The sequence below is a fragment of the Crocodylus siamensis genome, chromosome 4 (assembly GCF_052110815.1).
Source record: "Crocodylus siamensis isolate JL-2025a chromosome 4, ASM5211081v1, whole genome shotgun sequence".
Lineage (NCBI taxonomy): Eukaryota > Metazoa > Chordata > Crocodylia > Crocodylidae > Crocodylus > Crocodylus siamensis.
In genome coordinates, this window is record NC_143398.1 from 84,991,947 (window position 1) to 85,013,428 (window position 21,482).

At 43.1% G+C, this 21,482-nt stretch overlaps 1 protein-coding gene across 2 annotated transcripts in view; it reads right to left on the reverse strand.

The window, feature by feature from the left end:
- The window catches only part of EEA1 (early endosome antigen 1), a 114,582-nt gene that overhangs the window by 40,133 nt on the left and 52,967 nt on the right, over nt 1–21,482 (reverse strand). For both annotated transcript variants that reach the window (XM_090042682.1, XM_090042681.1), the window contains one exon: nt 12,888–13,226. In XM_090042682.1, the coding sequence (XP_089898808.1) occupies nt 12,888–13,226 (339 nt within the window). The remainder of the gene's footprint in view (nt 1–12,887; nt 13,227–21,482) is intronic.

Sequence of the window (21,482 nt, forward strand, 5' to 3'; positions counted from 1 at the left end):
TACACTCTACACCTAGAAAATTATAACAAATTGACTAATTTTCCATATACAGAATATAATTATTGAAGGGTCATCTTAAAGTTGGAGCCATCTTGGATTCAGGTAAATACCGTATTTTTCGGACCATAAGACGCACCTGACCATAAGACGCACCCAGTTTTTATGGCAGGAGAGACTATGTGTGCCGGTGGCCAGCCATTTTTATTGCCGGCTCCCGGCCACCGGCACGGGCGCCGGCTTCCGGTGTAAACAAGCGGCGGGTGTCCTGCTCGGGCTCCGCCGCCTCCGCGGACAAGCTCCGCCCCGTCTCCCCGGGACACACACCTTCGGACCATAAGACGCACCCTCGTTTTCCCCCCACTTTTGGGGGGAAATAAGTGCGTCTTATGGTCCGAAAAATACGGTATGTTCATTTCTGAAAACAATGCAGGAGTTGAGTAAATGCATGAAAGTTTACAGCAAAAGCAAACTACTGATGTGAGAAAATATCAACAGTATAAAAAGCTTCTGGAAAAACATAATCAATAATAATATAGTAACATTTCACAAAAGTGTCACGTATTACCAGTATACTTGCACAGCATTTATAAAACAGATCAAAACATCAATAAATGTTATAAACAGATTATTGGCATTTGTAGTACATAGTCTAGATTATAAAAAGCCATGGTTGCTTGACCTACTGAACTCCAACAATCTATAGCAAATGATAACATTAACTATGCCTTTTGTAAATAGTTTCGGATAAATAGGTGAAGTCTGACCAAAATACTCCTCCTCAAGGAGGCTGATAAACAAAATCCATGTTACAGCAAGTTCTACTTTACCATCATAGCAACCAATGAGTTTGTAGAACCAAGAGCCAGAACATGTGGCCAAAAAGAAAAAACTTTTAGAAGCTATCAACTTCTGTGATGAGAAGAAATTTATAGGGTTTTTTGTTCATGCAACAAACTTCAAGCCAATGGGACTACACAGTTCAAGACACTGGCATAAACAGAAACATACAAAATATAACCAATATTAACTATAAGGAAAAAATATGGGGGTTAAAAGGTATGACGTAAGTAAGTTAAACTGCATGATGAAGAATATGTCAGCAAATATCCCTTAAGTACACAAAGGGCTACATTCTTCTTTAACCCCTCTGCCTTCCCTCCCCCCATCAATTGTCTTTTATGTTGACACCTGAATTTGGAACACCCTGATAATCCCTGCATTCAAAAGGCATGCTGCTGTCTTTGGAGCTATACAAGATATTAATTTTGTAGAAGCTTTCAACATATCAACTTCCTAATAAGGTAAAAACTTACACTCAATATGCAACGATTTTAAAATGTAACTGTTATCTGTAGAAACAAACATTATCTTTTTTCCATCTTTTCCATCTTCCATTTTCTTGCCAAAACCATGATTTTAGTTGAGGCTGACATCACTACATCATTTCTATATCTCACTAGAGAGAGCAACATACATGTCTGATGTTCACAACACAATTAAGTTAATGTATAACATTCCTGTATTTTGTAACTAGTATACAGGTCTTCAGAAAACTGAACTCCTGCAATGACAATCCTCAATTTCAGAGTAATAATCAAATCAGAGTAAGAGGAAAATAGAAAAATAATGATAAACCTACTTCTAGCATTCCAAACTACATGCTAAGCAAACTATATGAAAAAGAGAAATATTTCCTAATGTACAAAAAGAGCAGAAAAAATACATTTATACAGGAAAAACTAGGAATGCCTTGTCATTGTATACTGAATAATACTCTCTCAATTCACCCCAAAGTCCTTCTTCCATTACGTCTAAATAAGAGAACCTCAGCAATTCCCCTTCAGGGGACAGGTTTTCTGGGTTAAATTAAATTCCTTTTTTATGCTATCATTTAAGGATGTATGAATTATAGAGTTGTACAGATACACTGGTCCAATATCAGATTGGTACTGATATAAAGAAAATATTGGATATTGACCAGATGGGGCTAATAATTTGGCTGATAAATGCCGGTGCTGCGTGCAGGTACAGTGCAGCACTCAAGCAGCATGGAGAGCTGCCTCCAACTAATCAGTCCATTGCAGGGGGGGACAAAGGGAAGGAGAGTGTGGGGGCAGATCAACACCCTGCATGGTAAGGGAGGGGAAAGGGACAGGTGCTGGCCAGGAAAGGCAGGTGCAGGGAGGGGGCAGCTTCCGCTGCTGCTTCAACCCTGGGAGGGTGGCGGGGGAGGCATGTGCCCCACCCAGATCTGCACGGGGTGGGCTGAGACCGGGGCTGTGTGGGGCTCTTCTCAGCAGGGGTTGGGTTCAAAGGAGGTCCTGGAGGAAGTAGGAGGATACTACATCTGCCCCAAATTTCGCTGCCGCTCCAACCCCAGCGCTGCCGCTGCTGCCACCTGGCATAGCCCTGGCTCAACACCCTGCCTCCCCCCATGCACCGGGAAAAGCCAGGGCTGCACTGGGCAGTTGGTGGCAGCAGCAGTGGGTGCGGACCAGCAATGAAACCTGGGGTGGATGCAGCATCCTCCCAGCGCCACTGGCACCCGGTCTAAGCCCAGTCCCCACCGAGAAGAGCCCCACACAACCTGCCCTGTGCAGATGCGGGGGGTGCATGCCACCCCCCGTGCCCTCCTGGGGTGCAAGCAGTGGTGGGAGCCACCTCACCCACCACAAGCAGCAGCCCTGCCTGCCCCCAGCAGCACCTGGACCTGCCCCTGCCTCCTGCCTCAACGCGGGGGGAGTTGATCTGTCCTCCCCATGCCCCTTCCACCACACCAGACTTACCAGCTGGAGGCAGCTGTATTGGAAATTGGATCAGTATTGGCTGATATACCTCCTTAAATACCGGCCGTTGGTATTCACCCCAAAATCTCTATCAGTGCACCCCTAATGATTTACATTCCTTCCCTAATCAATCCAAGATTCCCTATCTCCCACTTCATAGACCGATACAGAGAAGAATCAATTCACCACCTCTCCTGATTTGTAGTATCCCCTCAGTCTGCAACTCACCTCTGTCTGCCAATCAAGCTTCTGAAGCTTGTTTTCAAGTTTTATCTAGACAGATGGTAATAGTGTCACCAACTAAGACTGCTAGGCAGACAACTGAAATTTTAACTTCCTCGCTGCAAAACATCAGCTTTTCCCTCCATCAGTCTTTAAAAAAAAATTATAATTCTTGCCAAGCCACACAAGCTTTCAAAAGAAACTATGTATGTATAGCTTGTAATGTAATCTACTACAAGCTTCGGGGAACGTATCAAGCTGATGCACACTTTTTTTTTTCTAAAATTATTTTAAGTTAAGGCAAACAGTAGTATAGTTTACTAAGCTGAAATGGACTGTTTTTGTCAGAGGTCTGAATAGAAGTCTTGAAACACAGTTCTCTCTCCAGTCTAATGCACGATGTTCAAATATATTCAAAAACATGCATCACATCTGCACCTGCCTCAGTCAACTTTCAACTAATATTGACCATTTATGAATCAATCCCAAAATTCTATGTAAAAAAAAGATCATACTCAATAAAAATCAGCATATGGCAAGATCCTACAGGTTCTGGTAGGAAAACCCAACAAAAATTAAAAGACATACTGGTCTATATTATAAAATAATCAATTTGTAAGCACTCAAGAGAATATTAGCCAACATGGATTTGTCAAGAATAAATAGTGCCTAACCAAGTTAATTTCCTTGTCCGACTATGACAGGCTTTGTGGATGGCGGGGTGGGGAGCATATACCTTGTCTTTTGACACCATCTCCCTACAACACTCATCTAACTAATACTATTTGACCTCTTCATGAATTATTTCACAAAAAAAAAAACCGTATACAGGTTTCCCTCACTTTATGCTGTACATTATTAGCCCCATGCGAAGCAGCTAGTATTCACTTCAAATTCGGATTTGGCCAATTTGGGGGACAGCAATTCGATTCAGTGATTTGAAACACTGTCCTGAATCGATTCAGCCAAATCTGATTTGGAGATTTGGCCACCGCCAAATTGACCAAATCAAGCAGGCTACATCCCTGACAATGGCTGCCCCGCCCAGCCCCAGCATCCCAGCTCCTTACCAAAAAAGCCCCAAGCTCACTGGCTGCTCCCAGGCAGGGGGGTGATCCCTGCTGCACCCCACTGCCCCACACAGCATGGAGGGGCTGTCACAAGCCCCCAGAAGCCCCGATGGCCACTGCTGCAGCCAGTGAGTGTGGGGTTGTTTGTTTTTTTTAAGCGCCGGGATGCTGTGGCTGGGCGGGGCAGCCACTGATGGGGCTGGGAGAGTGAGCAGGGGTTCGAGGCTCGTGGCAGAGCCCCCCCACACAGCACGGGGCAATAGGGGGCAACAGGGATTCCCTGGGGCCCCCACCTGGCAGCGGCCAATGACTGCAGGGCGTTTTTTTTTTTTTTCTGAGCTGGGATGCTGGGGCTGGGCAGGGCAGCCATTGACAGGGCTGGGAGAGCAGGTGGGGTGGGGGGGGGGTCAAGGGACCTCAGGAGGCCTGGGGGAGTAAATAGGGGATGGGGTTTGGCAGGGTCCCCCCAAAGTCATCCTCCCCCTCCTCCCACTCTCCCCTACCCCCTACTTACTTACTGGTACAGAGCCCAGGTCCAGCTCCCTGCAGTGGCGAGTGGGGGCTGCCCAAATCACTGAATGTCCAAATTGATTCAGACCCTTTTATTGGTCTCCCAATTCGATTCAGATTCGGAGATTTAGGCGCCAATTCAAGCCAAGTCTCCTCCAAATCAAATCAGCACCTGAACCTTTGCATAGCCCTACTGTACCTGCATTCCTGGAAAACAGCGCATAACTCGAATTTGCATAAAGGGAACCCACTTTACAATGTAACAAATAGGGATATGTTCCAAGACCTCAACAGTACTGGCCCCTAGACCCATTTCTACCACTTTTACAAGGCAATTTTGGTACTCAATACCAGCAGACAGCACAGACAAGCACAGGGTGGTAGTGAATGGCAACTACAGAAACATGTGTCGCAGACAACAAGCAAGGAGCACAGATCCACACAGGAGGCTATATTTTGGTGTGTGTCACTCCCATTATGCACTGCACAAAGCAGCTGATGGCAGGCTTCAACCACACCAGTCACATATGAGTGAATTTACCTCGCATATAATGAATTTTTGGTATAAAAGGGTCATTGCAAAAGAACGAATTCACACATACAGAACCCGCAAAAAGTGAGGGAAATCTGTACTACAGTTTGCCAATGACACTAAGATGGGTGAGATGGCAGCTACCTTAGAGAACAGAATTAGAGTTCAATTTATAAAGGTCACTTTGAAAAAATTATCTGAAATAAACATTGATGAAACTGGATAAGGACAAGTGCAAAGTACCAACATTTAAGTGATCTCTGGATTATATTGCATCACAAGCTGAATGAGTCAACAATGTCATATTATTCTAAACAACACAATAAGCACACTGGGATTTATTGAGAAAACTAGCAAATTGCTCATCAGGAATGACTGGGGGGGGTGGGGGGCAGGTGGGGACAGAGCCCCGTGTTTGCCCCCCACTTTCCGGTCCAAGCCCTTCTCCCTGGCCATTTGGGATTCAACTCCCCCACTTCAGGGGGGATTCACTCCCCCCCTTCCCCACCATGTTGGACCCAAACCCACTCCTCCCCTCCCCACCTGGCCACCGCATCTGACCCAGACCCACTCCTCTCTCCCCTCCCTGCATGCCGGGTCAGGCATGGGCCCATTCCTCCCCTCCCCTCCGCCATGTCAGGCCCAGGCCCACTACCATGAAGCCAGTGCCAGGGCTCCAGACACAGGTGCAACTGTTTGCAGCATGCCTGCCGCAGCTGCCTAGATCCCAGGACAGCTGTGGCAGGCCACCAGGAGGCTCCATGATGATGAGGGCTGCACACACACCCCTAGGCAGATGGTAGGGGAGATGCTGGGGTTGCCAGGGCTCCAGACACCGGTGCAGCTGTTTGCAGACTGGGTGCTACCTGCTGCAAGCAACCTGGGCTCCACAGACATGGCCAGCTGCATGCATGCCTCAGGGGGCATGGCAGGTAAGGGGCCAAGGAAGCACAGCCCTGGCCCCTACCTGCAACATGCCCAGAGGCATGCATGTACCCATCCAGCAACAAGGATTAGGTCACTCACTGCTCCCCTGCTATTTGCACCAGCACACCAAGTAAAGGTGTGAGTTGAGGTTGGGGTGTTTTTGGCACTCCAGCCTAAAGTGTTGCTTACCCCTGAACCAGGGAAGAACGGGGGGGGGGAAAAAAAAAAAAAAAAAATCAACAAAAAAATTATTAAAGACACAGAAAACATGACATACAAGAAAAATGCTGGAAGGATTGGGATTATTTAGACTAAAGAGAAGACAAGACTGAAAGCAGATTTTATAACAGTCTTTCAATGTAAATAAGGTTGTTTACAAAGAAGGTGATAATCAGCAGGACAGTGGTAAAGCGCTTAAATTCCAAGAGCTGAGATTTAGATTAGAAATTAGGAAGAACTATGAAGGCTGTTAAGCACTAAAGGGACTAGACAGGTTGCAAGGCATCTGTGAGAAGCTTTTAAAGACAGGTTAAAACATTTTTTACCTGGTATGATCCCACCTAAAGCAGGGAGTGGACTAGATGCCCTCTTGAGGTCATGTCCAACTCTACTGTCCCGGGTGGATAAAAATCAATGATTTAATTTAAAACACTGGATTTTTTATTTAAATCAGATTTTTTTTGTTTTAATCATATTTTAAGATGTTTTTAAAAAAAACCTATATAAAGATAGTTTTAATTTACAATATGTTAAAGCTCAAAGATCATCATGGAATAGGGATTACAACTTCTAATTATATATTATTTGAGACAATATATTCATGTAACCTTTTTAGAAAAAATTTATAGGCCATGGACTATATTAGGGGCCCAATCTTATGGGGTTCCCAGTGGCTCCTCTATAGATTAGTAAAGATGAAAGAAAACCACTCTACCCAATGGGACTCAGTGCTCAGTACAGAAAATTCCATTAAGCATCTCTGTGATGCTTGGTTTCAGGTCTCAATCTGTGGATTTGTCTCCAGAGACAACATCCTTATTAACAGCAGTATATGAAGATGAGAGATAACAGACCTGATTACCTACCCATAAGTCCTATCATCTCTCTGCAAGTTTGTGTATACAGTCAAGCCCTTATACCTCTCATTTGTGTATAGAGTCAAGCCCTTACAGCTCTCTCTAAAAGTGCAAAATTTCAAGTGAAATGAATAGAGGATTGTTGGTGGTGGAGTCATTCTGGACAAGGAGGAGTCGTCTAGCTATAAATGCAAGGAGGGAGGGGCAGTAGAAACAGAAGAGAAACATTTTGAGCAGAATATGCTACATGTCTTGAGGGACACATTTCTGATGATGGCCTTGCAAAAATCTAGAACTTTTGTTCCACTAGTGAGGGAAGGGTATGGCAGAAGGGAAAACCTATCATGGCAGCAGGCTTGCCAGGCTGTAAAAGAGACCCTGTTTATCAATATTTTAATGAAGTTTCTCTACCTGTAGGTAAGACAGGAACACGTGAAACATGCAGACAGTGCAACAAAGAAATGCGAGACCTGGTTGCCCAAATGCAACACCATCATGAGAAGTGCTCCTTCTCAAGAAGCTGCATTGAAGATGACAATGGAACATGTCTGAACAAGCAGGATCTCCAGGTTAGTAAACTTTATTTCATACTTCTTTCTTAAGGATTGTCTGTCTTCCCTGTCAACATCCTTTGGGTGAACTTCTGAACTACTTGAATTCTCACAAAAATGTTTGAGAAAAAATATAGTTATTACTTTATGGAACTCACATTTTTAATGCAGTTGTGATATAAAATAGTGGCTGAAATACGCACATCTTCCATTTACAGCTTCAATTCTAAAGTAGTCTTGAGTGCGGTTAGTAATACTAAATAAGCAGTACTTTAGTGACTGCATTGACTTTTTTTGTTCAGGAGGATGCATCCTCAACCTGCAGGATTTTGACTATCTATCTTCAACATCATCACCACTGCCTATAGTTTAAGAGTTATCTGTTAATGATACCAGTGTTTCACTAAAATGTATATCACATAGTATATCACCTGTAGCAAAAAGGAAGAAAAACCTCCATCACCCCAGAAGCAACCACAAGTAACCAGTTTGTAGTAAGAACCAGCAGATTACAGCAAGAGGTCATTGATCAAAAAAATTGCTCGTTTGTTTATGCAACAAACTCTTTCCATATGGCTGAGAACACATGCTTCACTGACATAGTTCAGTGATTATGACCAGGATACAGTCCACCCAAAAGAGTAGATATGGAAGGCAAATTGCTTGATAAAGTGTATGAGAAAGAAATTGAACAGTGTACAAGAAGTCTAGAGGGGAAAATTGTTAACCTGAGTCTTGATGGGTGTAGCAATGTCCACAATGATCCAGGAATATGTGCTTGTGTGATCCAGTAATATGTGCTTCTGCAGCTCTGCAGAAAAGGACCTGGAGGTTACAGTGGACAATAAGCTGAATATCAGTCAGCAGTGTGTCATAGTTGCCAAGAAGGCTAATGGCATACTGGGCTGCATTGGTAGGCAGTTGCCAGTAGGTCAAGGGAAGTGTTATTCCCCTCTATTCAGAACTGGTGAGGTCACATTTCGAGACTGTGTCCAGTTTTGGGCCCCCCCTACAAAAGGATGTAGACTAATTAGAGAGAGTCCAGCAGTGGGTGACAAAAATGGTGAGGAAGCTGGGGGACATGACTTATGAGGAAAGACTGAGGGAACTGGGCTTATTTAGTCTAGAAAAGAGGAAACAGAGGAGATTTAATAGCAGTCTTCAAGTACCTGAAGGGAAGTTTGAAAGAGGATGGAGCTATGCTATGCTCAGTGCTGGAAGATGACAGAACAAGGAGCAATGGTCTCAAGTTGCAGCAAGGGAAGTTTAAGTTAGATATCAGGAAGAATTTTCAATAGAAGGGTAGTAAAACACTGGAACAGAGGTAGTGGAAGACTCCATGAGGTAGTGGAAGACTCCAAGCATGAGGGGTTTCCAAACCCAGCTAGACAAAGCTTTGGCTGGGATGATCTAGTTGGGGACAACCTTGCTTTGAGCAAGGGGTTGGACTAGATAACCTCCTGAAGTCCCTTCAAACTCTAACTTTCTATGATTCTATAACAGAAGAATTGATACACTAGGCAATGCACACACAGCAGAACACTTACAAAAAGAAGCAGTAAAAGCTGTAACAAACTGTGAAAAAAATGCAAATGTCTAGCGCACAGCTTTGTCACAGACAATGTTTACACCCCAAGGAATTATGTAATTATACTCCTGCATAATTTTGCGCATAAAAACACATGACTGTGTATAATCGCATAATATCACAATTCCTCAGGGTGCAGCTGGTGAGTGTGAAGGAGAACTCCTGCCTGCAGGAGAGGGTGCTGGGCATGGGAGTGAATGTGGGGTTTGTGGGCCCCCTAGCCACATGCCCCCCACCCCATGGTGCACAGACCCGCCACCACCAGCAGCAAATGGCAGGTCCTTGGGGTGCTCCTGTCCAGGACAGGTAAAGCCCCTGGTGGCGCATGGCTGCAGCTGAGCACCCAGGCCTCCACATGGTTCCCACCTGCAGTGCTGTGAGCCCCACGTGCTGGCAGGGAGCCAGCCTGGTATGGCCTGAAGGCACGCACCAACAAGCCAAACTGGGCTGGCTTTGTGCCGCCACATGCAGCCCCCAGCATTCGCTGTAGCCGCACATCACCGGGGGCTCTGCCTGCTGTAACCATGTGCACTCCAAGAATCTACTGGCAGTGGGGACTGTACGCGGTGCAGTGTGGGAGGCATGTGGCAGCAGGGGCTGTACACGGCAGTGCATGGCAGCAGAAGCTGTGCAGGGGAGCATGTGGTGGAAGAGACTGTGCACAGGGGGATCATCACACCCACCCACAAACCCCACACACTCCCAATACCTACATCCACCCATAAACCTCACATACATACCCACACCCCTTCACAACCTCCTCCACAAAACCCCCAGACCCCTGCACATCTTCACAAACCCTTAGACACACACGCACCCAACACCCACTCTCCAACCACACTCCACACCACCCAGACACAAGTATCTGCATATATTTCTAAAGAAGGTTCAAATAGTGTTCTATTTAGTTTAATTTGTAAAAAATAAAAATAAAATAAAAAAAAACAAAAACCCACACACAAGTCATTTTGCATAATTTTGAATTTTTCTGTGCATAATTCCCTGGCGTGTAAATGTTGCAAATGTATCAAAGATGAGAAGAAATCTAGAAGAAAGTGAAAAAGCCCCAAGCAAATAACATATGGCTTCCATGTGCATTTGATGCAGAAGAAAAGGAGTTGGCTATGTTAAGGGCATCCAGCAATCATCCATCCATAATACTAACTATAATAAATTTCAGAGCTAAGGTTGAACAATTCAAAAAATACATGTTTGCTGATGAGGTTTTAAAGGAAGTCACACAAGTGAACTGATGGAAGTCGCTTAAGCACGTGGATCCAGAGCTTTGAAAATGCTAGTAGCTTCTTCTGGAGGTGAAGAACGGATATTTTCTTCCTTTGGACTAATTCATTCTAAATTGAGAAGTTGCTGGGGAACTGCAAAAGCAGGAAAGCTCGTCTGTCTTTTCAGGTTTATGAATAAACAGGAAGAGGAAGGTGAAGACTGAGTTTGCTGCAAAACCCAGTATTTTAAGTTTCTCATGCTGACCAGGCTGAAATAATCTATTTAATTTTCGTTAAAAACACATTTCACATTTATAACTAAAACAGTTAAAAATTCAGAAATACATATGCTTGTTTTATTAAAAAAATTATCTGTTTGTTGCTGAAAAAAAAATATCCAAAATACATAAGGTTGTTGTCTCAGTTAAATAAAGCAATTTAAACGTCTGTTGTTTTTGGTGACCGTTGTTGTTGTCCTCCTAATACAGCCTGGCAAAAATATCCCCCAAATAGCCATGAATTGTCTAGTGAATTGGAGATAGTTCACCTTCCAATGACTTCACAAGTATCTGCTTCAATTAGCTTTGGTAAATAAAATAACCAAATCATAATTCAGTTTTCTGATGTAGCTGCAAAATTAAACTGAAAAAAATATTAAAATAAATCAGTGCTTTAAAATGTATAGTGTGTATGTTCTAAAAATGAAACCTACTTTTATCTCTGAGTTGTTAATAATATGCATTAAGGTTATATCAAAACAACAAGAATGCACTTTTTGAAGAAAACAATGATTCAATCAAGGCTTCCTCTGCCCAGTGATTTGAATTGTAATTTAAATCAAACCCACCCTGCTATAGAATCCAATAAACTTTACTATTAAGTAACATCTCAATATTCAAATTAGAACTTTTTTGTAGCTACATCCTATTACAACTTTCTCTCCTCCACTGAGCAGTTAGAAGTAATCTTGCTTGTTCCTTTTTATTTACTGCTTTCAAAAACTTTACAGCTGAGTGATAGTTGTTCACTTGCATCTGTGAAGAAAACCCAATGAACCAGAATTCATTTTCATTTGCCAGTACACCATTTGATCAAGGAAGACAATGAGACAAAATAATGAAAGAGGAAAACACCAAAGAGTGCAACACGGCCATTAGCTTGTGCTATGCTAGGGAAGAGGAAACTGGCAGACGGGCCTCAAGATCCCTTGTTATTTATTCATGGGTGGGGGTAAGATGAACTTGGGAATCCTTACGCAAGATACAAAAGAATACAACTACTTTAAGTCAATAAGAATGCAAATATACTCCCAAAAAAGGGAAATTACAAAAGACCCATTTGCAGCGGCTTTTATAGATTAAATCAATTAGCTGGATGAGCACTCTTTCATACAAGAAGAAATACTAAATTATCCTAAAAATTATGCTAAGCAGACAGCAGTAATATTTTAAAAAATAAAAAGCTATCGGTAGGAATTCATCCCAATAAGTCTCTATGGCTAGGGACAGACATTATGCATAAATCAGTTTAAGTTATCAGAAACTGGTTTAAACCTGTAACAGAACAGAAGTTCAGTGCACAAAAACCAGTTTGAAAATGGCTGAAACTGGTTTGAGATAAACCTGGTTGAATGTAGTATCAGACTTAACTGATTTGGGTCAAACTGATTTATGCAATGTCTGTCCCAGACTCCTTCCTGGTTTAAGTTAAACTAGAGTCCCCCAACATCCCAGATTCTTTGCAGCCCTGAGCTGGACTGGGCTAGGCTGTGCTCTCTGCTCCAAAGAACAGGCTGGCCCTGCCCCTCTCCTCTCTAGCCAGAGCTCAGAGAGAGACTGCAGGCACAGCAGGGTCTGCCTGGCTTCCCTCGCTGCTCAAGCAGGGACCTCCCCCTCCCTCCCTCCCACAGTATGGACTCCAACCACAGACGCGGGGCGTGTGGTATGCTAGCTAATGATGAAAGGTATCTGTGTGCGATTACAACTATACAAATACATATGGAAAAGTATAGGACACCGTTGCCCAACTGGTGGCCCCCACAGGTTTACACAGCATGAGGCTCATGGGCTTCTGGTATGGCCACTGCAGGAGGAGAGAGAAAAAAGGGGAGAGCCAGGCTTGTCCCCATGACATGCATAGCTGAGGCGGAGATGGTTGAGGTGTGGGGGCACTGCCTACACTGTGTGTGCAGAATGGAGGTGGAAGGGGCACGCACTAAAGTTGCCCTGCCTGGTAGGAGAGTTTAGGGAGTGCTGCCTACATCGCGAGTGACCCTCACTCTGCAGCCTGCACCTTACACAGCCCCTAGGGCTACAACCCATGTGGCATGTGGGTCCCAGCTGCCTGGATGTTGGACAGCCCTGGTAGGATAAAACAATAAACAAAATGAAAAGGGAACTCACTTGACTGAGCTCACTTTGGAGCTGTAGGCTATGTTGTTCTTTTTCTTCCCTCTGTTGCTGCAGCTGTTTAAACTCTGCTTTGAGATGCTGGTACTTAGTCTCTATTTCCGACAGTTCTTCCTTAAGTTTTTGGCTTGCTTCTCCCTTCTCACCCAGTTCTGTCTGTAACCTCTGCAATGACGCTTCAGATGCAGACAATCTTGCTTGAAGCTGCTGGCAGTCCAGATCCTTTTGATGTAGGCTTGCCTGTATGTTCTTTTTACTCACAGATACTTCACTATGCCTTTCTTCTAATTCAGTGTAATCCAGTTCTTTCTTCAGAAGCTTTTCTGTCAGACTCTAAAAGTAGTTAAATTTGAATTGAATTACAAGTCTGCTTATATCGGATCAACTGTTATCACTCAGATATCCCCCCCTTATGAACGTTAATCCAGACTAGTAAGCAATTCACTCACGATATAAATGCCTCTAAAACTGAGCGAAGGAGGAATGAAACAGAAATTAAAATATGAAATTTGAATTTCTTTCCAGAGTCTATGCAGTAAACCATTTCAATGTTAAATCATGTTATTCAAGGTCTACATACATATCATAGAGTTATAGTCTGGGTTGAAGATAACCTTTTCCTGAGCTTTCCTCTTCACATTAAGGTACCAGATTCAATGCTATTTCAGCATCTTGGAAGATGTTTAATTGACACATTGAAAAACTGCTTTGAGGTATAAAACGATCACCTACATATTCAAAGTACTTGAGCCTTACATACAGTTCACTGCATATTTACAGTTGTGGTTCAAATTCTTTTAAATGTTTTGTGTAAGCCAGCAAGGCTCCACATTTTCAAACAAGTTTCCTCATTTTGTTCTGTCACTACATTTCAAGCAAAACGGTCATTCTCCTGTTCCTGTTATCCAGATTAGGAACCTCTCAAAGAGAGACTGCCAAAATAACTATAACTTGTGGTACTAATAATGGTAATTAGAATGAGAAACTCACATCATGACTCAAAACATTGGCTCTGTATTACAAGATGAGAGCTGGTATTGTAGCGGGTCAGTGCAAGGCCTAAGCGTGGCTTCGTTGACTTGAGTGGTTACAGTTCTGGCATTGTATTGTAACTACAGGAATCCCTCCTCCACATCCTTAAAGGTGTGCATCCCTCAAATCAACGAAGCCAGACTTCTATTCTCACTGAGACAACAGGGTCTTGCAACTAATCTGAATGGAAGAAGCGAAACAAGAAATCATCCGCAAACTGGATTGTGTTAAGTCTAGCTTAAACAGGATCTATGGATTTGTATCCCATTAGCTTTTGAGATATCTTTCTTCCTATGGGTTCTCTGCTTGCCTACCTCTCCCAAAACTTCTCCCTCCCTCCCCCTTCCCACCTTTTGCATTCAAATCACTCTCTCCATTCTATATACTGCTCTGTGCCGACCTTTTCACAGCATTTGATAAACTTCAACTTGCAAATCTAGCCTGCCTTCTACCTGTCCCTACAGGTCAAGGCTGATCATTCTCCTGAAGAAAGTTCACTCTCTTTCAGAAACTAATGTAACTAACTAATGTAGTACCAAGGATTACTTGTCTTGTCCTTAAGTATCTAATGGTACTTTCTTGGTATCTCAGATGTCTTCATAGATGTTCAGGTCAAATTTCAATTTGGGGAACTCATGCTATCTACCTAAAATTCCTATACAGATGGAATTTAATAAATCATTTTTCTTCACTTAACTTCCTAATGTAGCACTACTGCATGCACTAGATGCATCTATGTTCTACCTGCAATTTAAATGGACAGTGTGTTCTTCAGAAGCCTTTTTTTTTTTTTTTTAAACACACACACACACACTTCTGAGTTAACGAACTGGCAAAAATGCCAGAACTCTCAAGTAAACCTAGCAGTTAAAAATATCAGTTTTGTCATTCTTGAAATGCATCAGTTCAAGAGAAGATAGAGCAAGGGATGTAATCCTAGCTATGCTGGGTATTTTTAAAGCATACTTCCTTCACAGTATTTAGGGACCAATTGTAATTTGATTTTGTTCTGGATTAGTTTAAGAGAAAACAACAGCATGCAAGAATAACAAGGTATGAGTTTAATCAAGCAAAGTTTAATGGCTTTATTAAGAAAGCTAATTTGCAACACAACTTAAGGCATTATGAACTGAAGATGTGTCAAATACACTGCAATAGTTCATATTAAAAAATCATAAATTATAATGGAAACATGGACAATGCTAACACTACATTCTACAGTTTACACCAAGGCCAAAAATGAGTGTTCCAGGCTAAAGCTGATATATCAATTATAAAATTGCAGTAACATTTTCCACAGTATTTCTAAGAAAAAAAAACTGAAGAAAGTTTCTGTTCATAATATTATAAATTCCCATATAACACGCAATAGCAAACCCAGCACACACAACATATTTGGAAGGTTAGAGATGGCATCCTGACCCCAGTAAAATCAACAGCAAAACTCCTACTTGGGTCATAATTTCAACCATGCAAATCACAACATTTTAATTTAAAAATACTTTAAAAATGCCCTCTGACCAACACTATTATCAAAAATATTTAAGCAGAAAAAGTACCACCAGAAAAATTAAATCACCTTTATTTTCATATTTTTATATAATTATATTAACATTTCAGCAGCTTCATACCTGGATTAAAAACTATTTTGCCAGCAACTAGTCGAGAGTTGCTTCAAGGATGCAATGAAACCCTGAAAACTCGGATACACCTTAAAGGTGAATGACACAAAAAGGAAACAAGTGGTAATTTAATCTTGAAACAACAGCGGGAAAAGCCCACAAAGTTGTAGGCACTTCCTTACCAAAGTGTTTCCTAAACCACTGAGAGCTAAGGAAAAGTATGCCTGTTGTTAAAGAAGAATACTGCAATTTGTAGTGTTGAACGAACAGCAAAAGTGAGCAGCTATTCAGAACTGCATGTGTAAATCTACACAACATGCGACTTCCTTTTCTTCCTTCCAAGGTTCACTGAGTAGTGAAATAGTTAAGGATAACTGCTAGAATCTGAAATATTATTCCTGGTGTCCAAGTCACCCAGTGAAATGAAAGGAGCCTTTCATCCCTTACAGTCCTTTCAGGAACTCTACAAACATGTGCACAAATTGCTACACCAGTTGCACTTAAATAGGGCTTTCAAGATTTTTTTCACAACCACAACAGCTGGAGACAATTTTTAACATTAGCTCAGACTCTGGAGAACAACTAAAAGGCTTCTCCACACCTGCTGGGTAGTTTTTAATGCTTCCAGTCCTGTCCTGCCCTTTGCAAAATGCTGCCTTACTAAATTAGACTTCGTTTACAGTAGCGAAAATAATTGCTGCTTCATGAAATCAGGGAGTCAAAATATAACATTTCAGGAACCTCTCCATAACCTATTAACAAATTGTGCCCTCCCTGTGGTACACTTCACAATAATTTAAATGAGTGTATTCGCACCTGTATAAACAGGCTGTCATGAGAGAAACTGCTCTGTGCAACAGCTTATCACATCATTATTAACGACAGTGAACCAGCCAGTGAGCATGTACCAGTCCCAAGAGACCTCTTCCGAAACTGAACTGAAGCAAAGTTTTGGCCAGAACATTTCCCTATATCCTTGGATTGAGATACTTCAAAGCTGACTTAGAGCTACCTTTCCTCCATTACCTCTTCAAGTAAGCACCAGCTTGGTACAAGTGAGGACTCACTCCATAAAGTGGAGTGGAGAAGAAATCAGAAATTGAGAGGGGTTTTTTTCATTTCATATTCATCAACCTTAAGTGGTAGGGAATAACACAAATTGTGACAAGTACTCTAGATCAGTCTGTACACAATTTGTATGATTGATTTAACATTTCTAAATTTTGGGAAGAGGTACAATTGGGAACTCTCACTGTCTCTTTATAGGTCTCCAATTCTGAGCCAGTAAGTAATCATTCTATTAAAAGGAAAGTATAATTTGAATTTTAAATTGCATCTTATTATATTTCTTGGCAAATGCTACTTGTACATTAAATTACATTAAATTGGTAGTGTGATCTCAGTCTCTTCCCTTCCTCCGTGAAGTTATTTTATTTCGTAGGTTCCTATAAGGCCTGTGCAAAGCGGCAAGTATTCAATTTGGCTTTGGATTCAGCCAATTCAGAGGGACAGTGATTTGATTCAGCCAGTTTGGATTCAGAGATTCGGCCGCCGAATCTCCTCTGAATCAAACAGGCAGCAGCAGCAGCGTTGGCAGTAAGCAGAACCCCACCCCCTCGCCCGCTCCCCCACCCAGCCCCAGTGTCCCAGCACTTAAAAAAAATAAAAACAAACTCCACACTCACCAGCTGCAGCAGCAGCTATCAGGGCCCCTGGGAGCTCATGCCAGAGCCCCCCCTCACAGCGCAGCACAGGGCAGTGGGGATTGCCCCCCTCTCCCACACCTGGCAGCTGTCACATTGCGCAGGTGCAGTGTGGCTTGGCAGGGCGCCACACACTGTCCCGGAGCTGGGGCAGCTCCAGCCATCACCCAGAGCCTGACCGCGTACGGAGCCCCACAGAGCCTTGCCAAGCCATGCTGCACCCATGTGATGTGACAGCTGCCGCACAGGTGCCAGGTAGGGGGTGGGCACGGCCGATCCCCACTGCCCTGTGATGAATGGGGAGGCTCTGTCATGAGCTCCCAGGGCCCCAGTCACTGCTGCTGCAGCCGGTGAGCATGGGGCATAATTTGACCTGAACAGCTTTTATGTTAGTTTGTTCCAGTTCTGTTTTGGCACATAAAACAACACATGATAAGAGATTTTGGCCACATGTTTTGAGGTGAATTGGGGTGGGGGAAAAAAATAAGGGGCAAAAATACCTAACATTAAAAATGTGAATTCATGAAGGAAAAAAAAAAGTGTATTAAATATAAAAAAGTATAGGCACATTTCAAGTAATTTGCAATTAGGACTGTGACCAAAAAAAATTGGTTCACCTCTGAAAAGTTATTTCCCTCACATAGGATGCAGCTTATGAAAAATCTGTGTGTCCTTTTTAAAAACAGAAATGTTTAATGACATATTGAAATGTTCCTTACACTGCACAAACTAAAAATTCATGATTATAGTGATACATTTATAATTCGTGCTTATATCAAGACATAAGACCATGAATAAAATAAAGTAAGACAGCATACCCAGTGTTTGTGTGTGCATGCAAGGTTTAATCAGCAGGGAGCTTAAGATGGGCACATTACTCACAAGTGAAGATGCCACAAGCAATTTACATAACTCTGATACAACCCTGAGAAAAAAAAATTGCCAAATCAAGTTTTTGTATATGCCACTTCCAGGTTACAGAGAAACTGTTTTTTAAAAAAGTTTTATTCAGACTTTTACATTTTAAACTCCCACCTGAAAATCTAATGACTTAGTTGTTCTGAGTACAACTATACAGAGAAACGTCAGAGGAAGCCACCAAATGTGCAGAAAATTATCTCAAATATTTTTTTTTCTTTTGATAAATTTAATTGGACATCTCTACACCTTCCAAAGAATGAAATTCTGATATCAATTGACAAGCCATTTTTCTAGGTTATAATATTCCTATTTTTGGTCTGCAGAGTCATGAAATTTAAATATATTATATCCTGAAACCACTGCTTCTAATTAGGGACAGGAAATTCCACATTTGAAGGAAAGAAATTAATCTGGCAGGTTGACTAACGACAGCATCTCTATTTAGGTCTATTCAGAGATACAGAAAGTTGCAAATAAACCCAGATGAGATTAAAATAAAGCCATAATATGGCTTTATTACAAGCTGTGACCACTTAGATCGAGTTAACTAGAGATCTAAACATAAGGTCCACACCCGGACAAACTAAGTTAGATCAGGTGGCCATTTTTCATAGTTTCATAGTTTGTAGGGTCGGAAGGGACCTGAGCAGATCATCAAGTCTGACCCCCTGCCTTGGCAGGAAAAAGTACTGAGGTCAAACGACCCCAGCAAGGTGTTTGTCTAGCCTTGTCTTAAAGGCCCCCAGGGTAGGAGCCAGCACCACTTCTCTTGGAAGTTGCTAGCTGCCCTGACTGTGAAGTAGCACCTCCTGATATCTAGTCTGAATCTACCCTCTTCCAGCTTGTGACCTATTTCTAGTCACTCCTGGAAGAGCTTGGGGGAACAGGGACTCCCCCAAAGCTTGCTGGTCCCCTCTGACTAGTTTGTAACAGGCCACTAGATCCCCCCTCAGCCTTCTCTTGTGGAGGCTGAACAGGTTCAGGTCCCGTAGCCTCTCCTTGTAGGGCCTGCCCTGCTGCCCCCTGATCATGCGAGTGGCCCTCCTCCGGACCCTCTCCATGTTGTCCACATCCCTCTTGAAGTGGGGCGCACAGAACTGGATGCAGTACTCCAGCTGCGGCCTGACCAGTCACATAGAGGGGAAGTATCACCTCCTTGGACCTGCTTGAGATGCATCTGTGGATGCATGACATGGTGCAGTTGGCCTTCCTGACTGCATCCCCACACTGTCGGCCCATGTTCATCTTGGCATCAATGATGACACCAAGATCCTTTTCTCCCTCTGCACTGACGAGAAGGGAGTTCCCCAGCCTGTAGGTACGATGCTGGTTCTTCCTTCCCAGGTGCATCACCTTGCACTTGTCAGTGCTGAATCTCATCCTGTTTTCATCCGCCCACCCCTGTAACCTGTCTAGGTCCGATTGTAGCCTATTCCTTCCTTCTAACATGCCCACATCCCCCCACATCTTAGTGTCATCAGCAAATTTGAACAGGGTGATTTTTACCCCCTCGTCCAAGTGATTGATGATGATGTTGAAGAGTGCGGGGCCGAGGTCCAAGCCCTGCGGAACCCCACTGCCCACATCCCTCCAGGTCAAAAATGACCCATCCACCACCACTCTCTGGGTGTGGCCCTCCAACCAGTTTTGACTGTGTGGGTGTCAACACCGCAGTCCCCCAGTTTTTTAATGAGAATGTGGTGAGAGACAGTGTCGAAGGCCTTCCTAAAGTCCAGAAAGAATATGTCCACTGCTACCCCTGCATCTAAGGATTTTGTGACCAGGTCATAGAAGGCCACCAGGTTGGTCTGACAGGACCTGCCTCTAATGAACCTGTGTTGGTTGTCACTAAGCATAACCACCCCCGTTGGCCCCTCGTGGACATGTGCCAGGATAATTCTCTCAAAAAGCTTACCCAGGATCGAGGTAGGACTAACTGGCCTATAGTCTCCCGGGTCCTCCTTCTTCCCTTTTTGAAGATGGGAACCACATTGGCCCTCTTCCAGTCCTCTGGCACCACACCAGAGCACCACAAGTGCTCGTAAAGCCATGCCAGGGGTCCCGCAATGACCTCAGCTAATTCCCTCAGCACTCTGGGGTAGAGATTGTCCGGATCAGCTGATTTAAATACATCCAGTCCCTCCAGAAGTTCCCTGACTAGATCCTCACTGACCCTTGGCCTAGGTGCACCTCCCCTGAGGCCTGAGGGGGTCCCAGTGGGGAAGCTGATTCGGTCCCTGCCCAGGAAAATGGAGGCAAAGAAGTTGTTAAATAAATTAGCTTTGCCATCTGGTGTGATGACCAGATTTCCTAGCGCGTCTTGCAGGGGCCACATGTTAGCCAGTACCTTCTTTCTGCCCATGTATTTAAAAAAGGACTTCTTGTTGTCCTTGATCTGGGAAGCTAGTCCCAGTTCCATCTCTGTCTTGGCCTTCCTGACCGCCCCCCTGCAGCCTCGAGCAACCACAATATAGTCCTCCCTGGTGATGGACCAATCTAACCTCTCTGTACATAGATTTGTTGCAATCTAACCTCTCTGAACATCTGTATGTACCCTAAGGCTGAAAGGAACCAGCAGCTGAGCTCTAGTTATCCCAATCCACAATTCTGATATCAAACAAATATTAATTTAGGTTCTGAATTTTAGGTTTTCCTAGATCCTAACCCCCAGTCAAGCATACACAATTAAAAAGGTTCCGTTTTGATGTTGTGCTGACCACAAAATAAGGGACAACAGGTTGGTTTACTACATTGGGAATCTCCTTACTGTTCCAAGAAGAAAGCAGGCTGAATGTGTCCTGAGCAGCACAAGCCCCTCACACAATGCTATAACTGAGCAGATGCAAGCTGTGACAGATCCTGCATTGTTGCACTTGTCCCAGTGGGTACCTGCATACTACAAGAACATCCTCTCCCTCCAGCTCTGATGACCCTAATACTACCACATTAGATTGATGTATGCTGAAAGTGGTAGAGCTGTGACATACAACTACAAAACAAGCAGATAGTGTTAATATAATTACAACATGCATTACTGTGTACATATGTTTTATTACCTCTACAAGAGGTGAAATGACCAAAAATATAGGAACATTCTATCTTTTAATTTTATTTTACTATTTTTCCATGTGCAATTCATGATTTTTAAGAGCTCTTTAAAACTCTACATCCTGCAGCAGAGGCAAGGGAAGAGGGCTGTTTTTATGAGCATAATAAACATTTTTTAGCTGTCACAGTTGTGAAGAAACCCTGATAACAACTCAATTATAGTCTATAAACCAGAAAGGAAATAAAAATGACTCCATAATGTA